Below are 26,290 nucleotides of genomic sequence, written 5' to 3'. Positions count from 1 at the left end.
CTAGGAGGAAGACACAGAAACAGAGGGAAACAGGGGGCCCATCAGCTGCACTGGACATTAATGACAATGAACTCAGCAACTCAAGGGCAGCGATGAGAGGGGAGGGAATGAGAGGGAAAAAGAAGAAATGTACGGGTCACCTGCTGTGGAAGAAATAGTTGTATTGTCAAAGCTCATAGAATTCACAAACTTTATAGACCACAATAATGACAATTTGACTCATGAAGGTTAGAATGTGTTTGTGACTTTCACTAAATATCACTGTCTCACAATACTGTGAAATTTGTGAAGTTTATATAATCACTTAATCACAATAAAAATTATATAAGAAAGAAAATCATGGAATAAAATGAAGACGTGGAGCATTTATTCTGTTCAAATTTTAAAATATCACTTTATCAGAAAATTTATAAGTTATGAATTCAGTGTAAATTACATACAAAATACCCACAGTTCCATAGGAAGGACACAGAGTCATCTTTCAGCTTTGGTACAGGTAGAGGCAGCATCCTAGAGGATGAGGGCGTGGTTGGCTCTGAGAGTACTAGCCTGAATTTTGAATCCTGCTCTACTTACTAGTTACATGGCCTTGGTTACTCAAGCTCTCCCACCTTCAAATCCTTGACAGCAAACTAAGGATAAGGCTGGACAGAATCTAGACTACAACATTGTGGGAAAGACCTAATGTGACATAATGAACAGGCACGTTCGTTGCATTACCAGATGCATACTCAGTAAACGGGTCACTTGCGACAGTTGAGCCACAGTGCATGGTGCAGTTTTCTAATAAGCACACATTGGGGAAAACCCCCCTCCTCCCACTCCGGGCCCAAGGTTAAAGTGCTCTAGCCGTCATTTTATGTATTCTTACACAACTGAATGTAGCCTTAAACACAAACAACCGATGAAGTCTCTGGCTTGCCTGGCCTCTCCATGCTTTTTTACCTTTGTCAAGTGGCATTTTCTTCTCTAGAGAGGTGACCGGAAGGGTTATGGTCAGAGATGGGAGAATTATCTCAGCAAACGTGTAACAGGTACTTAAAGCTGCTTTTTGCTGAAAAGCACTTACTCCTTATTTGGGTTCATGAATTAATTAAAACAGTGGAAAAGCGTCTGTGGCTTCTGTTTTAGCTAAGCCATGTTGCTGTAGTCAGCTTGCAATCTTGGAGTACAGAAAGGACAAGACTTACAGATCATATGTTTACCTGTAGGTAAAGAAAGGAAATACCAGAGATTTCCAGAGCCCCTTTCTGAGCAAGGACTAAAATAGTGATCAACCAAGCCACATTTTGACCAGGACTATTTCATCATTATGTCATCCCTCTTCTTCTAGTTCTTTGTGTATCTAAAGCTAAATCTCATGCTTGTACCGCAAAAGATGGCTGGAGATAGCACAGCTGCCTGAGCCACGTAATAAGTAAGCCTTTCTATGCTCTCCATCATGTCTCTTTATTTTGCTTATGGGGGTGAGTAGCTGGACTTGACATGTGCAATCCAGCCTCGAACCCTGGATTCATCAGTTCTTAAGGGTACAGACAATTCTCATAACACTGTTTATTGTATTTATTCTCTAGGTCTGTTGTAAGAAATTACCACAAAACAAGTGACTTACAACCACAGAACTGTAGTCTCTAGATGGTTTCAAGGCTAGACGTCTGAAATCAAGGCAATGGCAGGCTTGCATTTTTCTCTGAAGGCTCAAAGGGAGAATCAGTTCCATTCTTTTCTCTGAAGTTGGGTTCCGTGGCTAATCAGTGCAGACCTTCCATCTCTGTTCCATTGCAACATGACCCTCCCTGTTTGTCTTGGTCTCTGTGTCTCTACTCTTAAAGATACTGGACATATTGGATTAAAAGGCCAGTTTAATTAGATCTCAAACTTAATATGATCTTGGCTCTGCTTAATTAGATCTTCAAAGACCCTATTTTCAAAGCTCACTTCCACACAGTTGCAAAGGCTTAAGTTGCCTCTTTCTGAGGACACGATTCAAACTTCGACACTTTAAAAACAAAGATATGCGTAACTTCCAAAGTAGATGGGTAACATTTGTCTCTTAACTAACACCACTAATTTGCTATGTAGACATACTCTATGTTTCCTGAAATTCCATGAAATTTTATGTTTGGGGAAACATTTAAAAGTTGTCAAAATTCATGTTAAGCAAATGTCTTTTTCTGAAAGATTTTTTCTACTTTTTCTTTTTAAATATATTTTCATAGAAATAGGTGGAAAGTCTTTGTAAGCATGAGGGATATATAGTATATAAGGCTGTGGTAAATCAAGATAAGTTTTAGTTGTTTCCTGGATGTAGTTATAGCTCAGCATAGAAATGTTTTATTGTATAGTTTTTAGGTCTGAGTTCAGGACTAGAACTAAATACCTGATAGTTTTCCTCCTTGGCTAGCACTCTACCAACAGAGCCATGCCTCCAACTCCTGAAATGTTTTTCTTCGTTCTCAAGTTGATTTATTTTTTAATTTTTCATTATTATTTTAAGTAGGTGTACGAAGAAGTTGCCATTTGACAAAGCACTTTATGAATACAATACATCTTGATCAATGTTATGCAGATGAAAATTTTCTTTTAAAAGTAGTTTTTCTCTGCAGATTAGGATTAATGTTTATGTTATTTGGATTTAAAATAGTTTTAAATATTTATCTGAACCTAAATATGTTAGAACTTTAGCTAGAGGAAAGAAGAGGATCATAAAGTTTGAAATGCTTATAGAATATAAAGTGTGTTAATTTAAAACATAATTTTTGGTATTTACTTCTTTGGTGTTTATATCACTTTTGGTGTTATTTCTTTACTGAGTTTTTTATATTATTACTCTACATTTTTAAATTTCACAGATAATTTCCTTACAAAGACAAGTGTCAAGATCATGTAAAATACGATCATTTTATTTATTTATTTTTTCATTTTAAATACCAAAAAATTATAAAAATTAACTTCTAATAAGCAAAATGATTCCAAACTCACTAGCTCCTAATTCCAACTCCTGTATTAGAGATAAAACTAAGAACATATTCATTACTTAAAATACAAGTTTGGAATTGGAACAATATCTTCAATCTGAAATCTATGTTTTCCAATCTTAGAAACAGATCTTCTGGAATGTATGAATGTGAGCTAATTATCAGCAGCAAATATAACCTTTGCAGGCTTTGCTAGACTGGGAGTAATTAATAGTAAATTGACATGGCTTCCAGGCTCTTTTCAACATTTCTTGGACTTGAAAGAATCTTCACTGGAACCTCCACAACATGCTGCTGCTAGTGCCTGAAACACCATCCAACAAAAGAAGAGGACAAAATGATGTTTTCCAGTTTAAATTCTGTTCACTTTGTAAAAAGTTAAAAAGCACATTGTGCAAATTGACACTAATTAGAACAAAGGAAGTCTATCACCTTTTCTTAAGTGAAATTTGTTTGATCTCTCTCACTTGCTCTTTTTTCCCTCTCCATGTAAGCAGAATTCTAAGATGGCTTCCAAGACACCATCTTTCCTCGTGAACTTGTGCAACCTCCTCCCACTGAGTATTTGAAAGACCTGGAACTATAATGGGTATGCTATGTGGCAAAGGGGAAGGAGCTTTCCTAAGAGGACGTCCTGACCAAGGTTGTGTTTCAATTTATCACCTGTATGGTGGCTGGGGTGATTCTTGAGGTGATAGAGACAAGGTCCTGCTGGCCTTGATGAAGCCAACTGTCACACTGTTGTGAACTGACTATGGAATGAACTCCATTAGTATCTGAAGGCTCAGTCCTACAACTGCAAGGAACTGGATTCAGCCAGAAAATTCTGAAAGAACCTGGAAAAACAGATTTGCTCTTCTGAAGTCCAGTGGATACTTGATTACCTGGTGGGGCCCTGACAGATGATCCAGTTAAATTACATCTGGATTCTTAACTTATATAAATTGTGAAATAATGAAATGTGACCTGTGTTAGTCTACTACATTTATGGTATTGGGCATGTTTTCATGTACTAAATTTATGGTATAATACATGTAGCAATAAAAAATAAATACATTTCTCTCCACATACATATATTCATAACAGCAAAACAGCCTTTTTAGTTCAACAGTTTTTTCAGCGTTTAGTTTACAGGAGCAACATAGGAAAGGAATGTCCATCCTTGCCTCCAAAGACTTTAGGATAATCAGGAAGAATAAGACAAATAGCTAGATCGTACAATGAACTTGGCAAGAGCCCTAAGTATAAGGGCCATAGAGAATCAAGGACATGGAGCCTCTGATCAAGGAAGAAAAAGACTATACGCATGTTGGTATGTGGCAGCCATACTTAGTAGTTAGAACAATTTAGAAACCTGAATCATTTAGAGACAGTTTCTTACATACATGTTGTCATGAACTGTCATCACCATTTATGACACATGTTCACAAGCAGCTTCTGTTTTAAAAAAATGAGGCATTAGTGGTGGTCTCTGAGGGGTAGCTCTGTGGCGGCATTTGGAAGTATCCAGGAACTTGAGCTTTCTGCATGTTGAAGGTAATTTCTTTTCCTTCATTCTTTTCTATTCACTACTTAACCAGTTTTCAGCTATACAGTGTGTGGCGTCTGATTCTGTTTATTCTCTTATTGGAGGGAGGGGCAACAGTTTAAACTCACATTTTCTCACTTGACATCCTGACATTTGACTTCTGACTTCAGATCTTAATGAAGTAAAACTTTCCAAGGTCAGTAAAGATTTCTAAATACATCGAACATTTCTCTAGCATAATCTCCTACTATCTGTTAGCAGCATTTTCCATGCTTGAATACTTGTATCACTAATTATTTGTTCTCACCACCACAGATGTAAAAAAAAATAAAGTTGGATCACATTCCATTCACGAAAGCCCAGAAGCTTATGATTTGTAGAATAAAATCTGCCCTGCTCGGCAAAATATCAAAAATTAGGGATTCCATTATTTTTTTCTGTATCACATAATGTATTTCTTCTATGCGATTAAACCCTAAAGGCCTCAGTGTTTACTAGAATGTTCTGTAATGGCACTCACATTTTCTTATGGAATGACTTTGTATCAGTTAAAATCTTACTTTAGCTCAAGCCACAGATCAAAGTCCATCTCTTTCCAAACTTCTCATCTGCATTAGTTTTCCCTTCCTTCACCTCTCTTTATTTGTACCTCTCAAGCACATACTTCAGGGGTTCTATATTAAAATGTAAACTTGTTCAACCACTTTGGAAAATAATATGGAGGTTCCTCAAAAGATTCCACATAGAGGTCCCCTGTGACCCAGCAATCCCACTTTTGGGCATTTACCCGAATGATCACAAACAAGATCAAACTAAAACTACCAGTAAAACTATGTTTATTGCAGCATTAGTTACCATAGCTAAGATATGGAACCAACCCAGATGCCCCTCAGTAGATGAATGGATCAAGAAAATGTGGTATACATACACAATGAAATTCTATGCCTCCATCAGAAAGAATGACATTGCCCCATTTGTTAGGAAATGGAAAGGCTTGGAAAAAATTATATTAAGTGAAGTAAGCCAGGCCCAAAGAAACATAAGTCCCATGGTTTCCCTTATTTGCAATAACTGGTATATGTCTTAGACAAACAGAAAAGGTCAGATAAGGTGATGGTAAGTGAAATGAACCCCAAGATAAGGACACAGGTGGTTTTTCTTTCTTCTTGTTGTTTCTAATGTATTTATAAGGTACCATGTGATTTTTTGATGCTTTGTATGTCCCTCTCCATGGTATAACCCCTGTTTTCACTGTATTTGATGTTGGTATATTTTGGGGAGGGGGAAGAGAAAAAACAAATTGTTTAAATAGGGATAGAGGTTGACCCATTGCAACAAGGAGATGTACAAGACGCTATGTCAAAAAACGAACTTTACAATTTAGGTGGGGGAGGAGTGTAGTTGTGAAGATGGGAGGAAAGGGATGGTAGGGGGAAAACAAGGGAGGAGGCAACAGTGCTTGATAAGAAATGTACTCACTACCTTGTTCATGTAATTGTAACCCCTCTGTACAGTATTTTCACAATAAAAAACTTATTTAAAAAATGTAACTTGATTTATATAGTTGAAACTCTTGCTTTATATATTTGAGACTCTTATGTATTTGAGACTCTTTATTTCCTTAGGAAATTGATATCCTAAATCTATACCTACCAGAGCTGTTATAAGTAATAACTGGTCAGATGATAATTCATTATGACAATGAGAGCCCTGGGAGAATGTTAGTGATGTTGACAATATCTGTTGCTTCTCCCCCGGTAGACTGAATGCATGCTGTATTCTTTCTCAAGCAACATTTTCAACAAATTTTCTTTTTAATTAAAATTGACTACTGTATCTCAGAAACTCTTTACTTAGCTCCTGGGATAGTCCACTGCTCTTTGCCTTTACCTAGGACTCCCTGAACAGCTTATTTAGCTTTTCATTAGTCTCACAACTGATTCATACGTTTGAGATTTAAGATATTATTATTCATACCCTTCTCATTTTATGTGCTCTTACTAATGACAAGTGGCCACTAATACAACCTAAACTCACATATTTGCCTCCCGAATCTGTTTGTCATCCCTCACTGTCTCCTACTCTTCCCATGTTTGACACAGAATAATCCTGGAAGTTGGTTACTCAGCTTCTCAGGATTACTTTCCACTTATTCGTTCCTTCACACCTTTAGACTGGGTTGCAATGCCTGTCAGCAGTACATTCACAGAGTCTGTCACGTCTGTACTTTCCTTTCCCTAGCAATTTAGGCTTTCATTATCTCTCCCAAGTGTACCTTCAACTGCCTTGTTCCTGCCTGTCCCTATCTCCAGATTCTCCCCTTGCAATCTTCTCTACCCACACAGTGCTGCCAGATTGCTGTTCTCCAAACAGACTATAATTATGTTACTTCTATGTTTATCTTGAATGGTTCTGGCACCTCTTTAACTATTAAATAAGTCTAAACTTCCTAGCTTGATATTGATGGTCCTCCCTTAGCTAATTCTCAATTAGCCTTTGATGACCTTTCTATACCCCCCCCCCCCTCTCTCTCTCTCTCTCTCTCTCTCTCTCTCTCTCTCTCTGGTTGTAGGACCTGAACTCTGAGCCTGGGTGCTGTCCCTCAGCTCTTCAGCTCAAGGCTAGCGCTCTACCACTTGAGCCACAGCTCCACCCCTGGCCTTTTCTGTTTATGTAGTGCTGAGGAATCGAACCCAGGGCTTCATGCATGGAAGGCAAGCACTCTACCACTGAGCCACCTTCCCAGCCCTTCTACAAATCTCTTAAGTTTCAGCATGGATCATAGTTTTAGTTGCTATTGTTCCCAGGAGATTTGACTTCTCCTATTACATCACAAGAATCATGACTTATTCCATTTTGTACCCACTACCAAGATAGTCAGCAAGCAGTCTAAAGTAGTAAGGAAGTTATCTTCCAAGAACTAAAATTTAATAAGGAAGCAATGACCACAATACCAGTATTTCATAGAGAAAATTAGATTATATGACTAGCATGATATTCTGTAGGGGCATATATAGAAGAACTAGTATTTTATGATAGAGATCTTGGATATATTGAGATGGGGCAATATCATTTCAGATATGAACACACCCTGGACCAAGAAAAGAAAATAGGAAATCAATGCCAAGGACTAGTGTGGTTTACGCAGAGCATTAGGTACATAAAAGAATAGCAAAAAAAAAAAAAAAAGATAAGAAAGGTAGGTTGAACTAAACTATAGAGGGGCTTGAGTACCAAATAAAGGACTTTAACAATTTAGCTAATATGGAGTTATTAAAGTCTTCTGAATAAGAGGCTCATGCATTCTAAGCTGGGCCCCATAAGGAATGGATTGCTCATGAGTGAAAATAGTTGTAGGTGAACCTCTTAAGAGAGAATAGTAATTATAATACAGATGAGACTGAACAGGAATGATAGCAGTAGACATGTAGAATGGAGAGAGAACAGAGAATGGTGTACTAGGAGTTGTTAACTAGTTGGCAAGACAATACGTTCTGTCTTCTGTCAAGACTAAACTTCTAAGTCTTTCCATTTCCTAACAAATGGGGCAATGTCATTCTTTCTGATGGAGGCATAGAATTCCAATATGTATGTATATTCCACATATTCTTGATCCATTCATCTAATGAGGAGCATCTGGGTTGGTTCCATGTCTTAGCTATGGTAAGTAATGCTGCAATAAACATAGTTGTGTTGGTAGCTTTAGTATGGTCTTGTTTGTGATCATTTGGTCAAATGCCTAAAAGTGGGATTGCTGGGTCATAGGGGAGCTCTTTGTGGAGTCTTTTGAGGAACCTCAACACTGCTTTCCAAAGCGGTTGAACAAGTTTACACTCCCACCAACTGTGCAGTAAGGTTCCCTTCTGTCCACATCCCCTCCAGCATCCGTTGTTATTAGCGTTCTTGATTATAGCCATTCTAACTGGGGTGAGGTGGAATCTCAATGTTGTTTTGATTTGCATTTCTTTTATGACTAGAGAAGTTTCTCTTTAAATCCTTAGCCCACTTATTTATCAGGCAGTTGTTTCTTTGAGGATTTGTTGTTGGAGGATTTAATTTTTTGAGTTCCAAAAATATTTTAGATATGAGCCCCTTTTCTATTGTATGGCTAGTGAAGATCTCCCAAACCGTGGGCTTTCTATTGATCTTGCTAGCTATGTCTTTTGCCATGCAAACGCGCTGCAGCTTCATGCAGTCCCATTTGTCCAACCTTTCTTTGATTTATTGTGTTTCTGGGTCTTTATTAAGAAAATTTCAGCCTGTGCCAAGGAGACCTATTCTGTCTTGTAATATTTTCAGGGTGTCTGCTTTGACTCCGAGGTCTTTGATCCATTTGGAGTTGGCTCTGTTGCAGGGTGATATATGAGGATCTAGCTTTAGTTTTCTACAGGTGATTAACCAATTTTGCCAGCACCATTTACTGAAGAGGCTTTCTTCCATTCTATTTTTTAAGCTCCTTATTGAAGTTTAGGTGGTTACAGTTCTGTGGGTTCATTTCCGGGTCTTCAGTTCTATTTCATTGGTCCTGAGGTCTCATCTTGTGCCAGTACCAAGCTGTTTTGATTACTATGGCTTTGTAGTAGAGTTTGAAATTTGGTATTGATATTCCTCTAACACTGTTCTTCCTGTTAAGGATCATTTTTGCTATTTGGGGTCTTTTATTGTTCCATATGAATTTTTGGATTGCTTCTTCTATTTCATTAAGAATGAGGTTGGAATATTGATAGGTATCACATTAAGTTTGTAGATAGCTTTGGGAAGTATTGCCATTTTTTATGATGTTGATCCTTCTAATCCAGGATCATGAGAGGTTTTTCCACTTCCTAAATTCTGCTTTGATTTCCTTTTTCAGCTTTTTAATGTTTTCATTATAGTGGTCTTTCACTTCTTTAGTTAATTCCTAGGTATTTTATTTTTTGTGTGGTTATTACACAAGGAGTTGCTTTCTTGATTTCAGTTGCACTCTTCTCATTGTTGGCATACAGAAAAGCCATTGATTTTTGAGGGTTAATTTTATATCCTGCTACCTTGCCAAAGTTTCGAATCACCTTGAGTAATTAAGTGAAGTAAGCCAGGCCCAAGGAAATATAGGCCTCATGCTTTCCCTTATTTGCAATAACTAGTATATGTCTGAGACAAGCAGAAAAGGTCAAAAGCTATGTACATATGACCATATAAAATGATGTTAAGGGAAAAGAACCCCAAGATAGGGACACAAGTGGTTTTATCTTTCTTGCTATTGTTTCTAACATATTTATAATGTGCCATGTGATTTTTTGTTGCTTTGTATGTTCCTCCCCCATGGTATAACCTCTGTTGTCACTGTATTTGATGTTGGTCTAATTTTGGTAGGGGAAGGAAAAAAACAAAACGTTTAAATAGGGATACATTGTAACAATGAAATGGACAAGACACTATGCTGAAAAATGAAATTTACAATTTGGGGGGCTGTAGCTGTGGAGGTCGGAGGGAAGGGATGGCAGGGGAAAAACATAGGAGGAGGCAACAATGTTTGATAGGAAATGTACTCATTACCTTGCTCATGTAACTGTAACCCCTCTCCACAGTATTTTTACAATAAAAACTTATTAAAATTAATGTAAAAAAGACTAAACTTCTGTCTCAAAAAAACTAAAAAGAATAAAAAGAAAGGGAATAAGAAGGAACAATGAAAGGAAGGAAGGAAGGAAGGAAGGAAGGGAAGGAGGGAGGGAGGGAGGAATGACAGCGGGAAGGAAGGAATAAAGGAAGGAAGGAAAGGATGGCAGCCAAGGAGGAGAGTTTTACTAAGGGTAGATGGCACAGGCTGCCTGTACCTATAGATTCAGTCTATCCAAATGGCCAAGTCAAGTAATCCACATAGAGGCAAAGTGCCTCAGTCTCTCCTGTGGAATGGACCAGGAAGCTGCTTATATGATTTCCTATAATTGAAGCACTGGTGAAATCATCATGCAGTGTTCAACTTTTAGAAAGGTTATTAAACTCAAACCCTTGTGGAAGTACCTGGCTTTCAATCAGCAGCAGTGGTGTTATAGCTTAAGACTACTTAATGCAAAATAGCAACACAGATTCACCACTGATGAGGACTTGGAAGACAGCCAGTTAAATCACATTAGAGCCACATTAGCAGATCTGGAAAAGAAAGGTGGATGGATGACAGCCACCCTGGAAAGGTGAGGTGGCAGGGAGCAGTTCCAATCAGCGTGGGCAGGAGATGGCAGGCAAGGCCCTGTGAAAGCGCCACTTCAAATGACATCTGTTCTTGTGGTGCTATCTGCAGCAGCAGTAGCTGAAAGACTCAAATGCTGTGCTTTGTGTGCCTGATAGGGTGAGACAGAGAAACCCACGCTGGGTCTCTGCACATAGCTATTCACAAAAGCAAAACAACACAAGCATCCATTACAGGAAAAGCCATGGTAAACAGCATTCCCAGCTATGTCTTGAATTTCTCATTGGAATTACAGGTATCCAAGCTGTATTATAAAGCAGTTGTAGAAAATGAGCTTATCGTGTTTCCTGGGTATGCCAACACAATATATTATTATTATTATTTAAAATAAAGAATAAAACTAGTAGTGCATCTCAAATCTCCACTTGAATAAAAATGCTTGTGGGGAGAAGTCTTTACTCAGAAGGCTAGTTTGGTGGCCACGCACATCTAGACTTGGAATGGGATGGGGCTGCCACCAGCCTCAAGAGACTAAAGCAACCAAAGTACATGTTGAGGCAGCACAGACAAAAGAAGAAAGAAAACAGAATTGAAGGTAACATCACCGAAGGCTGAGAAAAAGGGAAAATAAAAGGAAAGGAGGAGCAAAGGAAAAGATGGGCTATAAAGGTTCAAGTGGTCAAGGGCAAAGCAAAATGCTTCTGGGCAGTAGTAGTCTGCCTTTGCTCCAGCTTAAGATCAATTGTCATCTTGATTACTATGCCTCTCAGCCTGTTCCAGTAAGCTTCTTTAGAATTATTCTTCTTGATAACTCAATATAATCATTAGGCACTTTTGAGCTAAAGGAGAATCATAATTCTGTCTACGGTGAGCCAGATTTGTGCTGGAACTGGAGATACAGAGATGGAGAAAAGCAATTTCTGGATTCAAGTACATTGTCTAACACAAAGAAGCCAAAAAACAAAGGATCAAAAAGCACAAAGCCATGTACATATGGCCATATAAGATGATGCTAAGTGAAATGAACCCCAAGATGTGCACACAAGAGGTCTGTCTTCATTGTTATTGTGCTTTTATTTGTTGTTGTTGTTTCCTTTGTGTGTTATTTCCCCTATGGAATATCCTCTGTTGTCACTGTACTTGATTTTGGTACCCTGCATCTTGTATATACATATGTCTAATCTGGGGAGGGGAAGGAGAATAACAAAACGCTGAAACAAGGACACAGGATGACCCATTGCAACAAAGGTACACACAGGACAGTATCAGGACAGTATATTGGAAATGAGGGGAGGAGGGGGAGGAGTCTGAAAGGTGGGGGAGGGAAGGGATAGCGGAAGGAACATCAGGAAGGGAAGGGGACAATTATTGAGACAAATAATGTACTCATTGCCTTACTCATGTAACTGTAACCCCTCTACAGTATCTTTACAATAAAAAAGCACAAAGTGAAAATTAGCAGCATGTGCATATATGTTCCTGAGGAAGAATTGCTGATTAATAATAGATTAGGGGTTGGTAGCCAGGGACTGGGAAAAGGAGTGGACTTCAGAGGGTAAGGAGAACTAATTCAGAAAGACAAGCTGTGGCAAACTAGGAATCGGAGGCAGAGAAGACCGCAGGAAGATCTGGAAGCATGAAACAGCATGGGTAACAAAGTCTTTAACTCTCAGACCTGTCCTGCTGGAGCAGGCTGTAAGCCTGTGTATGTGGTGGTGGTGATGGGGCAGCCAGAGACAAGGTTGGAGAATATGCAAATGCTACATTGAATCATCACATAAAAAATCTGTTGCAAGATGGTTTAATTTAGAAGTCCTTCTGGCTGAGAAGTTTTGAGTGTTTAATGCTATTGGGGCTCAGATCCCATTAAGACGGTGCTCTGGCTTAATCCCTTAGCCTAGCATATACAGTCTGTTACATATAAACATGCTATGTAAGTGGGCAGTGGAAACTTAAGCATTTTGAATATAGCGACTATTATATTCCAAAATTATTATTTTACATGGAGATTGAATGATTTGCTCAAGGCCACAAATTAATATTGGTAGAGTCTGGATTCTGAACCCAGCAAGCCAACTCCATCACTCTCACTATAAACCACCTCACTTCACATACTCTCACCTGAGCAAACCATCTTCCCCTGACCTAGATTAGTTTATTGGGGCAGATAGTCTCTGAGTGATTAGCATAGGATTCTAGACCAAGGGCCACTGAATTTTCAGTTCCCAAAATATACCAGTTTATAGAGAGTAATGATTATGACAAATGTTTTAATCCACTGTGATAGTTCATGCGTTTTAAAGAACTGGTCTAAGTCATTATGAATAAGTTACATTAATGGAATTTTACTTTCAAGATATTAAATAATATGACTAATTGAGATCTGGGCTCTTTAGTTTCTGGACAGGTATATACTACTTTTAGAAAATGGCATCAGCCACATATATTAGTCATACTTATCAACCAAATATATTTTTTGTCTTTTGTAATCTATAATTGTGTCTCCTCCTTTCCACCCTCTCTCCCTCCCTCCTTCCTTCCCTCCTTCCTTCCCTTCTTTCTCCTCTGTTTCTCTCTCTCTCCCTTTCTTTCTTTCTTTCTTCCTTCCTTCCTCCCTCCCTCCCTCCCTCCCTTCCTTCCTCCCTCCCTCCCTCCCTCCCTCCCTCCCTCCCTCCCTTCTTTCTTTCTTTCTTTCTTTCTTTCTTTCTTTCTTTCTTTCTTTCTTTCTTTCTTCCTTCCTTCCTTCCTTCCTTCCTTCCTTCCTTCCTTCCTTCCTTCCTTCTTTCTTTCTTTCTTTCTTTCTTTCTTTCTTTCTTTCTTTCTTTCTTTCTTTCTCTCTCTCTCTCTCTCTTTCTTTCTTTCTTTCTTTCTTTCTTTCTTTCTTTCTTTCTTTCTTTCTTTCTCTTTCTCTCTCCTTCCTTCCTTCCTTCCCTCCTTCCTTGCTTGCTTTCCTCCCTCACCTTCCCTCCCTCCTTCCCTTCCACCCTCCCTTCCTTCCTTTCTTTCTATGTTCTTTCTTCTATTCTTTGTTATTTAAACTTTTGTAAATGTGAAAACAAAGAATTCAAATGGCATCAAAAGTTTTTAGGGCAGGAGTTTCAATGAAATGTTGTTTGGTGAGGAAATTTTTAACGGGAACCATGCTGTCTTAATAGTGACTTCAAAGTCATCTAAGTTTACTGAAAAGACAGATGGAGGAGGCATGTGGACACAGAAGATACAGAGTTTAAATCCCTGTAACACAGCCCTTTATTCCATTCTACCACACAGAAATCAAAGAAAAACAAATCCAAGTGATCAAAATATAATGGGAAATGACATGATTTCCCTCTAGTGACTGATCCTAAATTCCTTATCCAGTTTAATAGGAGCAGGTGCCAAACTGACAGGTCAGCAATAAAAATTCACATGATCCTTAGAATGAAGAGAAAATACCAGTCTCTTGGTGTTTCATTGCATGGTTTTCTTTCTAGATTTGCCCTGGTAATCAAGCTTTGCTTAGAGACAATGTAGCCTGTGGCTTTGCAATGTAACTGCTGCACAGAGCAATTTGAAAGGCTATCTGTGTATTTGTAAAATATTTCAGCAAAGTAATCCTTGAAGTGTTTTGAATATAGGCCTAAGGTATTTATTCATGTCTCTTATTTTCCTCAGATGTGCCTACTTAATAACTTTGAGATGCTAATAGAAGGTTGCTAAATAAGGTTTAGAAATTTAGCTGCAATATTAATTTACTTGGTAGCTTTACGTGCTTACTGTTTCTCCCTAATATCCATGCTTTGGAGCTTTATGATGTCCCCCACCACTAGTTCATTTTGAAGGACTGAATTTTTTGGGGGGCTTTTCTGCCTAATGAGATTCCTAGAGGGAAACTGCAAAGGACATTTATGAACAACTTTCTTGAAATGCAACATGAGTAGCAAATAGTTTTGTTAAGTTTCTACCTCAATCCCAGGATGTTGATAGAATTATATTGCACACTCGTGTACATTGCTCCATTTTATAGCAAATATTTTATATTCTCATTTCTTTCCTAGGATGTAAACAACAAAAAACCTAGTTATATTATTTTTAAAGGGTAATAATGTGTGCTAACTATATAAAAGAGAGATAAGAGGGCTAATGTATAATAAAATAATTTGTGTTTTAGCACACAAGTGCTTAAGAACAACGGTTCTGGAAAGTATATAAAAGAATCAAATATAACTTCTAAAAAAGATGTTTGCATTTAGAGGTCAATCATAAGACTTTTTTTAAACAAAAAAAATCAAAGATGTAGCTGGAAGGCAGTGGCTTATGCCACTCAGGAGGCTGAGATCTGAGGATCCTGGTTCAAAGCCAGCCTGGGCAGGAAAGTCCATGAGACTCTTATCTCTAATAAAACACCAGAAAATAGGAAGTGGCGCTGTGGCTCAAGTGGTAGAGCAGTAGCCTTGAGCTGAAGAGCTGAGGGGCAGTGTCCAGGCCTAGAGTTCAAGCCCCATGACCAACAAAAACCAAAAACAAAAAAACAAAAAAAAAATTGACATCCTGCCATAGACGTTAAAAAATGTACTATTAAAACACACACAATACTTACATGTGCACATGTATTTTCTTCTATATTTTGAATAGAGATTATATGAAAATGAAAAAATGCATATGATAAAATAAACAAATGAAATATGTGTGTTGAGTGGAAGAATAAATTACATTCCTCACCTCTCAGTATCTGCCCCAAATAGTTTCCTCAGCATTGTACTGATGGAATCACTCAATACTGCAAATACTTGCTTGAGAATAACACATCAGAATTACAGGTTTTTTTTCAGATAATTCTGCTTAGTAGAGATTAACAGTGATTAATTTAATTTACTATATTAGCCAGTTTTCTAAAGTATAAAAATGGAGTCAGCAGATGGTAGCTGAGGTGGACTCCTAATGAAGCGGTTCACTTATACAATGCCATAAAAATCTAACCACTGATACATAGGTCATAATAGTTATAAACATGAAATCTATCTTAGTAAGGGAGGGCAATAGAAGAAATGCAGAAACAAAATGAATAACCACTGACTTTTCAAATTAGCTAATGCAATGAGAAGTTGAATTGTTGCGGGTGGTGTGTTTTAGGTATTCAACCATTTAAAACAGAGATTAGAAGATGAATGCTAGTGAGCAAGGTCTCTGGAGAGACACACAGAATACTGATAGTTTCCAGTATTGATCGAGGAGAGCTGGTGATTTGTAGCCTCTGTGACATTCCTTTAAGATTTAATTATAACACAGGTCATGTTTCCTGACCACACTTTGCACCTACAATCTGTATCACATGTCATTTATCAGTCATGATAAGTGCTCAATAAACAATGTATTTTTTCACATGCTATGATTAATTTCTTGATTTTAATGTTATCTTCAGGACATTGACATGTCATAACCCCATCTTCCTTCTGCAACCAAATAAGGGATATTACTTGACTGTATATACCTTATTGATAAGTATTTGCTTGTTTTATATCTGAGCAACCATATAACTGCTAGTTATTTAGTTTCAATAGCTGTTGGGGGTGAGGGCAAACACTGATGTACCTACTGATATTTTGTTTGTTTGATTTAAAATTAACCAGTGAAAAATGACAGATATACAATGTCAACTTGAGAGCTGAGGTAAGGTCAAGGGAAGAAAGCTTTACTGCATGAAGGAAGAAAACTTGTATTTCATTAAGCACTTATTATGGGCTTGATTTTGTTGAATACTTTCTGATACATGGACTATGAGCACATCTGTCTGCTATGGGAAAGGAGGGAAGGAAGGGATAAGGAAGGGATTAAGAGAATTCATCTTCCCCACAAGAAGATATCACAGGAATGGGTTTAAAGAATGCAATGTATATGTATTTGGCTGCAAAGTTTCTGGAATCTTCTCAATTTGAGTGACTGACTCAAGCAGGGTTTTCTTTAATAGGCATAGAATCCTGATAATATGGCAGCTTGAGTTTAACAACAGCTACTGTTTAAAAAATGCTTCCTCTGTCAGACAGGTGGTAAGCATTTTATATCATTGGTGCTTTGATTTAACAATCCTATCATGAGAGAATTATTTAATCATTAATTTTAGAGAGAAAGGAATTGATATAGGAAAGGATTTAATTAATGTGCCCCAAGTAACATAGCTACTATGAAATAGTGGTAGAATTTGAGTTCATTCAGTTTGCCTTTAGAGCTTATGTTTTTAATTCCTTATGAAACTTTTTACCTGAAAACATTTCTGTATGAATTATCCAACTGCTCTTCCTGTGGACTGAGAGTCAGGGTTAGGTTATTTGGCTTTCTGCTGTGCTTAAGGAAAGGTACACTCTACTTCAAGAAGCTCATGAATATCAAAACCTTAATCATAGCTATTTGGATGACACGAGTTCATGCTTTACAAACCAACCATAGCTCTAGTCTTATTAAAATCAAAGTTGCAAAATAAAGAAACATTCTGAGAAACCTTGTCTGCTTCATTTAGATAACAGTGTGCTGCTTGAATTGAAAGATAAAAATGCTCAGTCGCTACCATTTCCTTTTCCTTTCTTTAAAATGTTAAGCCCTGTGGTGTTCTGGATGATATCATCAGGCAATTTGGTTTGAATATGTTCCAGGCTGGACTGTGCAGATTACCTCACTAATGACATGCACATTCTTTGCCATTGTGACACCTCTCTTCTTACAAGTGGGAATTTCAAGTGACAGACTAAAGCTGTTTGCTATCAATTTTGCAAAAATACACATCTGCTAGATAGCCAAGATTTAGTTCAGAGACTGAAATCGATTAATATTCTAATTTGTTACCTGTCATTAGCGTCACACTGTATTATGCCAAGTCAAAAGTGATAAACTTTCCATAACATGTGCTCCTAAAATAATTTGGTTTTACTGGTATCTTTTATTTTTTCTGAGTGTTGCTTCCCATGGGGAAAACAAATCCCAATAGAAATTTCAATTACACAGGCAGTAAACACCATGATAGATTAAAACAAAAGTATAAAATATGTACTGTTACCTATTTTAATAAAACTGCATGGCTATCTTTATGATACAATTTGTTCCTGCGCTTATTTATTATACAATTTTTATGACTTTAGATATTTTACTTGTTTCTGTCAAGGTGAGGACTACCAGGTCCTCTAGGACTCTTATTTTAGGTTTTTGGAGAAAAGCAAACTTACTGATTATCTGGTCTGATTTTCAGGACCCAATAAAGTGTTGTAGGAATGGAGCAATGGATTGGCCACAGTAAACAAGAGAAAGTTTCACATGCAATTTTCCTAGCTGTGTTTTTTCCTACTGATGAACAGAAAGGAAATAAAGCAATGACCGACTGTTAGAGAAAAAGACTAAAAGAGACAGGAGTGGTAAAGACAGAAACATTTCGCTTTCTGAAATGGGAATCACACAGTGAATGATGCCTTCCTTTAGTGTGTGAAATTTGAAATTTATGCTGTAATAGTATAATTTGTCAACAATTTAAGGCTTTAAGTTTTTTTTTCTGGTCCTGGGGCTTGAACTTAGGGCCTGGGCACTGTCCTTGAGCCTTTCTGTGTTCAAGGCTAGTGCTCTATCACTTGAGCCACAGTGCCACTTCAGCTTTTTCTAAGTAGTTTATTGGAGATAAAGGTCTCAGGCTTTCCTGCTTGGGCTAGCTTTGAACCATGATCCTTAGATCTCAGCCTCTTGAGTAGCTAGGATTACAGGCATGAGCCACCAGCACCAAGCTAGGTTTCAAAGTTTAAGAGGAGTACTTTACAATGCACATTAAATTGACTTTCATAAATCATCTACTCCTCAAATACATATTGAAAGCCTTCTATGTACCAGGCAGGTTCCATTAAGGATGGAACTGGCATAAAACATATCTAAACTATTGACTAATAGAACCCATATTATCTGGCGGAAAATAAAGCAATTTAAAGTCAAAGAATCACATATATGGTGGTGCTCTGTAATATAATGAGAAATAAAAGTAAGGGTTGGGCACATAAAATGCTGGTAAAGATAGGCCAAGATAAAGGAGTGGGATTTTAAATAGTATGGTTGTCATTGACAAAGACCTAAAGGAGACAATTGATGAGTTAGTCTCATAGTTGTGAATATTTCAGTCCTTGTCATAAGTCCTGCACTGTTGGACATCCCAGAGAAGGAGATGGCATTAAAGACAAGGCAGGATGTGCATTGGATTTGGTGTTATTCATTGCTTTTCATTTCATACTTCTCTTACAAAAACATTTTGATACAATAGTTTAAATTCAGAGTGTATACTCACAATGTAGACATCTGGTATCTCCTTGGTTGCTATAACTACAAAACTGTATTAAAAATCTTAGGACTCATTATTAATCTATTAGATTAGCAATAGAATGAAGAAGCTGACTGAGATCTTATGTTTCTTAGCCTAAGGCTTGATATATTGTACCATCTCCATTTCTTCTCTTTTATGAGAATGGAAATTACTGACAACTGTGCTACAAGGACATCTCAGATAAATTTGATAATGGTGGATGGACAAATGAAAAAATTTCTAACCACATAGGCCTATGAAGCTGATGCCTCATGCTTTTCATTTAGATTCCCAGTGTCCTTATAGAATTATTTTCTTGTAAATTTTATCAATCTATCATCTGGATTGCTAAAAAATCTTGCTTTATCTTTTGCCTTTTCTCCCACTAAACACCACTTAATTTGGTTGTAAGGATGATCTTTAAAACATTCAAGTAGATAAGGGAACACATCTACAAAAATACTCCCATTGGCATTTTATTTCACTGGGTAAAAGTCCATGTTCTTCTGAACAGCTTATTAAACCCCATATGACATGGCTTCTGCTACATACAAATTCATCCTCTATCATGATCCATCCTTTCATTGTGTTCACGTCACACCTCTCTCTCTCTCTCTCTCTCTCTCTCTCTCTCTCTCTCTCTCTCTCTCTCTCTCTCTGTATATAGATATTACAGATATATATTTGTCTTAGGACCTTTATCCTCTTTGTCAGACTTCGTCATATCTTCCTCATTCTCATTCTCAAGTTTTTTAGTGAAGGAAGGAAACCAGTCCTGAAAATCCAATACATAACAATTCTTCACCTTTTGCCCCTTTCCCTGGCCCATGTACCAGCCACTGTCTTCAGATACCCCAGAGCCACACCAGATGTGGTAGGTCCCAGGCTTCTGAGAGTATTACCTTTGCCACCATTTCTAGGGGCTTCTGGTGATGTAATACAAGCCACAGGACCCCAGTGCCTTGGTGGCTACATCTACCATGCATTTGTAAACCACATGTGTTACCATCAGCCCCAAGTTTCTGAATGTTCTCTGCCAACCACAGGAATTCTGGAATTCTGTTACACACCAGCACTGCATCTGTGACAAAGACCTTTGCCAGAAAACCAGCCTGTAAGGATGGAGATAAGGCACCATTCACCTCAAACATACAGTGACAGATGCACTACCACAAGGATTGAGAACAACCCGTGAAACCGCATCGTCACAGCTACATTCTATCACACAACTTGAAAAAAAGCATTATCAATTTCTCTCCAAAGTCTTCAAAAAATCAGAGGTCAGAATTCTTCTGGACTCATCATCTTGGTAACAAAAGCAAACAAAGATGCTATCAAGAACGACCAATATCCCTGACCAACAAAGATGTGCAAATGCTTAACACAACACCAACAAACTGAATTTAGCAGTGCATATAAAGACCATTCACAGTGATAACTTGGTATTAAGCCCAGTGAGGTAACAATAGTCTCACTTACGTAAACTAATAAATGTGATATGGTAACAAAAAGAAGAACAAAAAATAAGATGGTTTCAACAGATGGAGAAAAGGCATTTGGCAAAACAGAGCATTACTGAATTATTAAAAATATCTATCAACAGCAAAATTCATACTTGTGACAAACCCAAAACTAATATTCTATCCAACAAGGAAGATTTAAGAATATTTCTTCTATGACCAGAAGGCAAGGATGCTCATTCTGTGTCAATTTTATTCAATATAGTACTGGGGGTTCAAGCTAGAGTAATTTGGCAGGTAAGAGAAATAAAAGGCATCCAGAAAATATTAAACTGTTCTTTGTTTAGATATTATATGATCACATACATAGTCCTAAAGACTCCACGAGTAAAACTTTTGGTATTACCAATCAAACCAATGAAATAATATTAGGCCATAGAAAAGATCCTGTGATTTTCTACAACATGGAAAAACTTACAGGACATTATGTTAAGCAAATAAATCATGCACAGAAAGAAAAACCCTGCATAATCTCATTTGCATGTGAAATCCAAAATTGTTAATCTCTTAAACACAAAGAGTGGAATGGTGTAATTTACCTGTACAGGTCTGAGGAAATATTGATTAGTAGTATTGAGTTACAGTTAGACAAAAGTAAGTTCTGCTCAATGTTGCACAAGAAGGTGTTGATAGATGAGAGTAATTGTTTTATGCTTTAGAAAACTAGAAGGAAGAATTTTAAACATGTTTACCAGGAATAAATGACAAATGCTTTAGGAGCTAGATATGTTCAACATGGAGTTAAATATCACTCAATAGATACATATGCCAACATATTACCTGGTACTCCATTCATATGCATAGTTTTTATTGTTAGATGATGGTGAAAATATAAACTTGATTTAATAAGAAAATGAAGATGATCTCATAAAAAAGGATGTAAATTAGTGGTTACTTGCAGCTAGGAAGTGGAGGGGGAGGTTGAGGTAATGTTCACAGGATATAAAATTTCAGTTAGGAAGAGGAATCTCAAGAGATCTATTGTACAACACGGTGACTATAGTTAATAATGTATTAGTGACTATAGGTATCAGTTACTATAGTATTATAGTGATTCCTTTGATAGTAGTGTATTGTAATCTTGAGAAATTCTAAGGAGTGAATGATAGATCTTTTCAGCACAACCATAACTGTGTAAGGTGGTTTATGTTATTTGGTTAAATTTGTCATTATAGTCCACACACACACACACACACACACACACACACACATAAGTGTGTGTGTATATATATATACACACATATTTAAAAATGCAATGTTGTAAACTTAAGAAAATTTTATTTGTTGATGTGAAAAATAAAAACGAAGAAAATTAAGAGCCACTGATTAGACTCAATTCACAAATAAACATAGGGTTTTTTTTGCATTTCTTGATGACAAAAAATTTCATTGCCCCATTTGTTAAGAAATGGAAAGACTTGGAAAAAATCATATTAAGTGAAGTAAGCCAGGTCCAAAGAAACATAGGTCCTATGGTTTCCCTTATTTGCAATAACTAGTATATTTCTGGGCCAAGCAGAAAAAGTCAAAAGCTATGTACATATGACCCGATAAGATGATGTTAAGAGAAATGAACCCCAAGATAGGAACATAGTGTTTTTTTTTCTTTCTTGCTATTGTTCTTAATGTATTTATAATGTACCACGTGAGTTTTTGTTTCTTTGTATGTTCCTCCCCCATGGTATAACCCCTGTTTTCACTGTATTTGATGTTGGTGCCCTGCATCTTGTATATACACTTCTCTAACTTGGAGAGGGGAAAGGAAAAAACAAAATGCTTAAATAGGGATACAGGTTGACCCATTGTGACAATGAGATGTACAAGACACTATGTTGAAAAACAAACTTTACAATTTCGACAGGGGAGGAGGGGAAAGGGGTGAGGGGGGAGTGTAGTTGAGAGGTGGGAAGGAAGAGATGGTAGGGGAAAAACAAAGGAGGAGGCAACAATGCTTGATAGGAAAGGTACTCATTACCTTGCTCATGCAACTGTAACCCCTCTGTACAGTATTTTTGCTAAAAATGTATTTAAAAAATTAGAAGTTGGGCCAAAGATTTTAAAATAAAAGATTTTAAAATTAAAGAAAATGAAACCTGCAATAATGGGAAAGCAAACATGATCAGTAGTTTAGAAATAGCCTTACAGTAGAAGAGTTTTATCCATATAAATCCAAATCATGCACAATGCAACCTATGGACACCAATGTTCTTGAGAGAAGCAATATATACCTATAGCAAGCACAAAATAGAGCTATTTTATGAATTGCATTGCCATTTATAAAACATATTTAAAGACAGTAATAAGACTATTCCAAGGGATGACACTGATCAAAATGAATCGTACTCACAAACTGACATGTTGAATTGAAATTCCTTTGTACAACTTAATATCATTTAAACAAATCAAAAGAAGATTGTTCTAGTACTGAGATCATTCCATTTTACTACTGGAATACGATCATAAAGATAGAATGTCAGAGAGTTGTTTTTTTTTAATGGATAAAGTGATTTTCAGCACTATGTATTTTTTCACTCAAGTGAGAATAGAGGATACTCACGTGGAATTTTATGCAACTCATTCATAAACTTCTCCTTCAGCTTAGAAAAAGCATCCTCTTTTCCTTCTCCAGGACTGGCTGGCTCTGTGGCATTATTCTGAAGAACAGTTGCAACAGTGGTAACTGGCGGGGCTGCCAGTGCCTCATGATGACTCTCGCTTACCATCTTAGGTTCAGGTGAATCTGTAAGGGGAGGGAGACAGAGAACAACAATTCAACAGGGCTCACCTGACCCCCATATCAAAGCTATAGTGGAGCTGAGAAAGCATCAGAGGTTACACCTGCTTGCTGGGTAAATAGTCGATCATTAGCATATTACTTTATGTTGGGTTCATGAAATATTTATGGACCATGGTGAGTGGAGAGTTCTTTCCCAGAAGGTAAAGCCTGCTGTAGTTACTGAATAGCATTTTCTCCTAACAATGCTATGTAATCTGTCAAGTCTATTAGTTATTTATACAGGCCAATTTTTGCTGTATAGATTTAACTTCTAACCCATAGTTTACTGAAATGTGTAGGAAACAGTTGCTGGCAAAATATATGCTCTAGATGTAAACATCTTATATTTTGTAAAAGGAAATAAACAGAGAAGGTACTTACAATAGGAACCGTTGATAAATGATAACATACATTAAAAATGTCTGTGGCTTTTTAAATGTTTTAAAATACTATTATTACAACTCTGATAGTCTATTATGAACACTATCCACAAACTGGTCCTTGAATTTCATTTATTGATGGCATGTTTTTGTCCTAGTCTTTTATCTTTTTTTGTTGACATTTACTGTAGACAATACTCTGATCAATAATTCACTTGTTTTTCCAGGTGATTTCTTTTAAGGTCACTGTAAATGTGATTGACTATATATATCAAGATACTGAGGATAAAATAAATCTTGGCTATGAAATTATTTTAATTTATCTAACCCCATAATATAATCGAATTATTTTATTAAATTAATTTATTAAATTATTTTAAGCATTTACCTCTAAACTGAAAAAGTAAAATAAATTCTAAGGTAGTCAATAGAAACACCTTGGCCTGGAGTCCAGAAGACATTTGTTCTGGTCTCCTTCCCTAGATCAATGGACTTTGACAGGGCATTTGACCTCTTTAATTATTCACTTTCTGAAACAGGAAGGACAGAGAACCTTTCCCTTCCTAGACTTTTTTCTTAGTCTAGCATGTGTGAAATGCTATCTAAATAGAAGCAAGGTATTCTCGAGGAGGAGAAATACTCTCAGATCTACAATCTCAAATTATTTTTGACTTTATCATTTTGCCATGTGACTTAAGTTTTCAAGAGGTACTAAAAGCAAAACTTTTGGATTTTCTGGAAGCAGATCATGGCTGAGGTAAATATTCATACACAAAAATTAACTGATTATATAATTAACTAGTTCCCTCTTTTAACCCTTCAACTTTACATAAAATTTACCATGTCCAAGTTTCTTTCTGCTAATCAAACTGAATGATACTATTTATATATTATTAAACAATTAAATCACTAAGATAAGTATTTATAACTTTGAATCTATTGCTCAGTAAATAAAAACACTGTCATTTTACTATCAGGAAACAGATTGCTTAATTTTATAGATATAATCATTTTAGTAGAATTGTAGCATGTTGACTTACATTAAAAATATTACTGGGGCTGGGAAGGTGGCTCAGTGGTAGAGTGCTTGCCTTGCATGCCTGAGGCCCTGGGTTTGATTCCTCAGCACCACATAAGCAAAAAGAAAAAAAGCCGGAAGTGGCGCTGTGGCTCAAGTGGTAGAATGCTAGCCTTGAGCTGAAGAGCTGAGGGACAGCACCAGGCCCAGAGTTCAGGTCCCACAACTGGAACCCGCCCCCCCCCCAATATTACTGGATAGAAAAGTTCGTTCTTAAAGTTCATTTCAAATGTTGGGAACAATAATTTCCAAAGGAAAAAATGAAAATCTCCCTCTTTGGTACCAAGAAAAATACAGGGAAGTTTATTTATCCTATCAAAAACTAAAAATTGAAATAAGAATGAAATAAGAGATGTTTTTATAAATTCGGCGACATGTAGATAATGAAGTTGAGGGTATTCCTATTATAAGATTTCTAATAAAGAGTTAATCTCTAATGTAAAATTGAATATAACAATATTTATAGTGATTTATAATATTAGACATTCCAGAGAATGTCTAACATACATACTCCCTAATTATCATAATCTATTATTAAACTTATAGATAAGTATCTCCAAATGTTCAAACATATTATTAAACTTATAGATAAGTATCTCCAAATGTTCCAACATATGGGAATGGTAGGTAAAAATGCATCTTATGAAACATTATAGAGAGTCCAAGTTTTATGAAGAAATCTTTTGCATAAAAGAAAGTTAAAAGACATTTAAAAATGTTAACATTGGGTAGAATATTCATTTCTGCCGTATGTTTACATTCTAAATAGATTACAAACTTAGATTATTTTAAAGTACAAAAAGGAGAAAACAGACCTTCACATCTGTTTTGCTAGTAGAAAAACAAGATCTTGCAAAATAGGTTTAATTTCCTAATGTCAGATTAAAACCATACTTTGAAACATAACTAAGAAATGAATTCTCAAGAGTAAGTAGCTCAGCTATGTATTTTAACACACGTGTTTACATAACCACCAGTTAAAAATACAATGTAGAAAATATATTGTGGTATCATAAAGGTTGATACTTTTGTGGTATCAATTGAGAATATTCAGGATTTTTGTTGCCATGACAACTTGCATTTGTCTCCTTATATTTATTCTTCTTAGTGGACTTTAATTTTGTCGAGATCTACAAATTGATATAGATTTTCTTAGATTATATAGTGAGATATTCTACGATACTCATAAACATGATTAATTCTAGAGAAAGTGCTATTTCTACCATTACTAACTAGTATTTTGGAATAGTAGCATGTAAAATTAAAGAGCAAACAGGAGGTAGAAGAAATATTACTATGAAAATGTATTCTAATACACAAAAGTCCCACACTGAAAGCGAATCTTGGAGTACCTATCAAAAAGTCTGGAAGACATTATAGGATGTGTTAGGGCAGAATGTAGTAATCTTAATAAAAATCAAAGATTTTCTAAAATCAAAGATTTTATTCCTTTCCTTATCTACCATAGTCTACCATAGTCTAGGCTGGTGTATCCCTCAAACCCCATCTCCATTCCTTCCCTTTCAGGAAGAAGTCTATAGCTTCTGCTACCAAGTTTC

At 36.6% G+C, this 26,290-nt stretch overlaps 1 protein-coding gene across 2 annotated transcripts in view; it reads right to left on the bottom strand.

Moving 5' to 3' along the window:
- The window catches only part of LOC138811992 (synaptotagmin-1), a 199,687-nt gene extending 176,453 nt beyond the window's left edge, over positions 1-23,234 (bottom strand). For both annotated transcript variants that reach the window (XM_069999944.1, XM_069999945.1), the window contains exon 1: positions 23,055-23,234. In XM_069999944.1, coding sequence (XP_069856045.1) covers positions 23,055-23,220 — 166 coding nt within the window. In that variant the 5' untranslated portion in view covers positions 23,221-23,234. The remainder of the gene's footprint in view (positions 1-23,054) is intronic.
- Positions 23,235-26,290: the final 3,056 nt, after the last annotated feature.

The sequence above is a fragment of the Dipodomys merriami genome, unplaced genomic scaffold (assembly GCF_024711535.1).
Source record: "Dipodomys merriami isolate MVZ:Mamm:240054 unplaced genomic scaffold, mDipMer1.0.p SCAF_555, whole genome shotgun sequence".
In the NCBI taxonomy this organism is placed as follows: Eukaryota; Metazoa; Chordata; class Mammalia; order Rodentia; family Heteromyidae; genus Dipodomys; species Dipodomys merriami.
The sequence above is the reverse complement of the archived record's forward strand: the minus strand, read 5'-3'. Positions and strand labels throughout refer to the sequence as shown.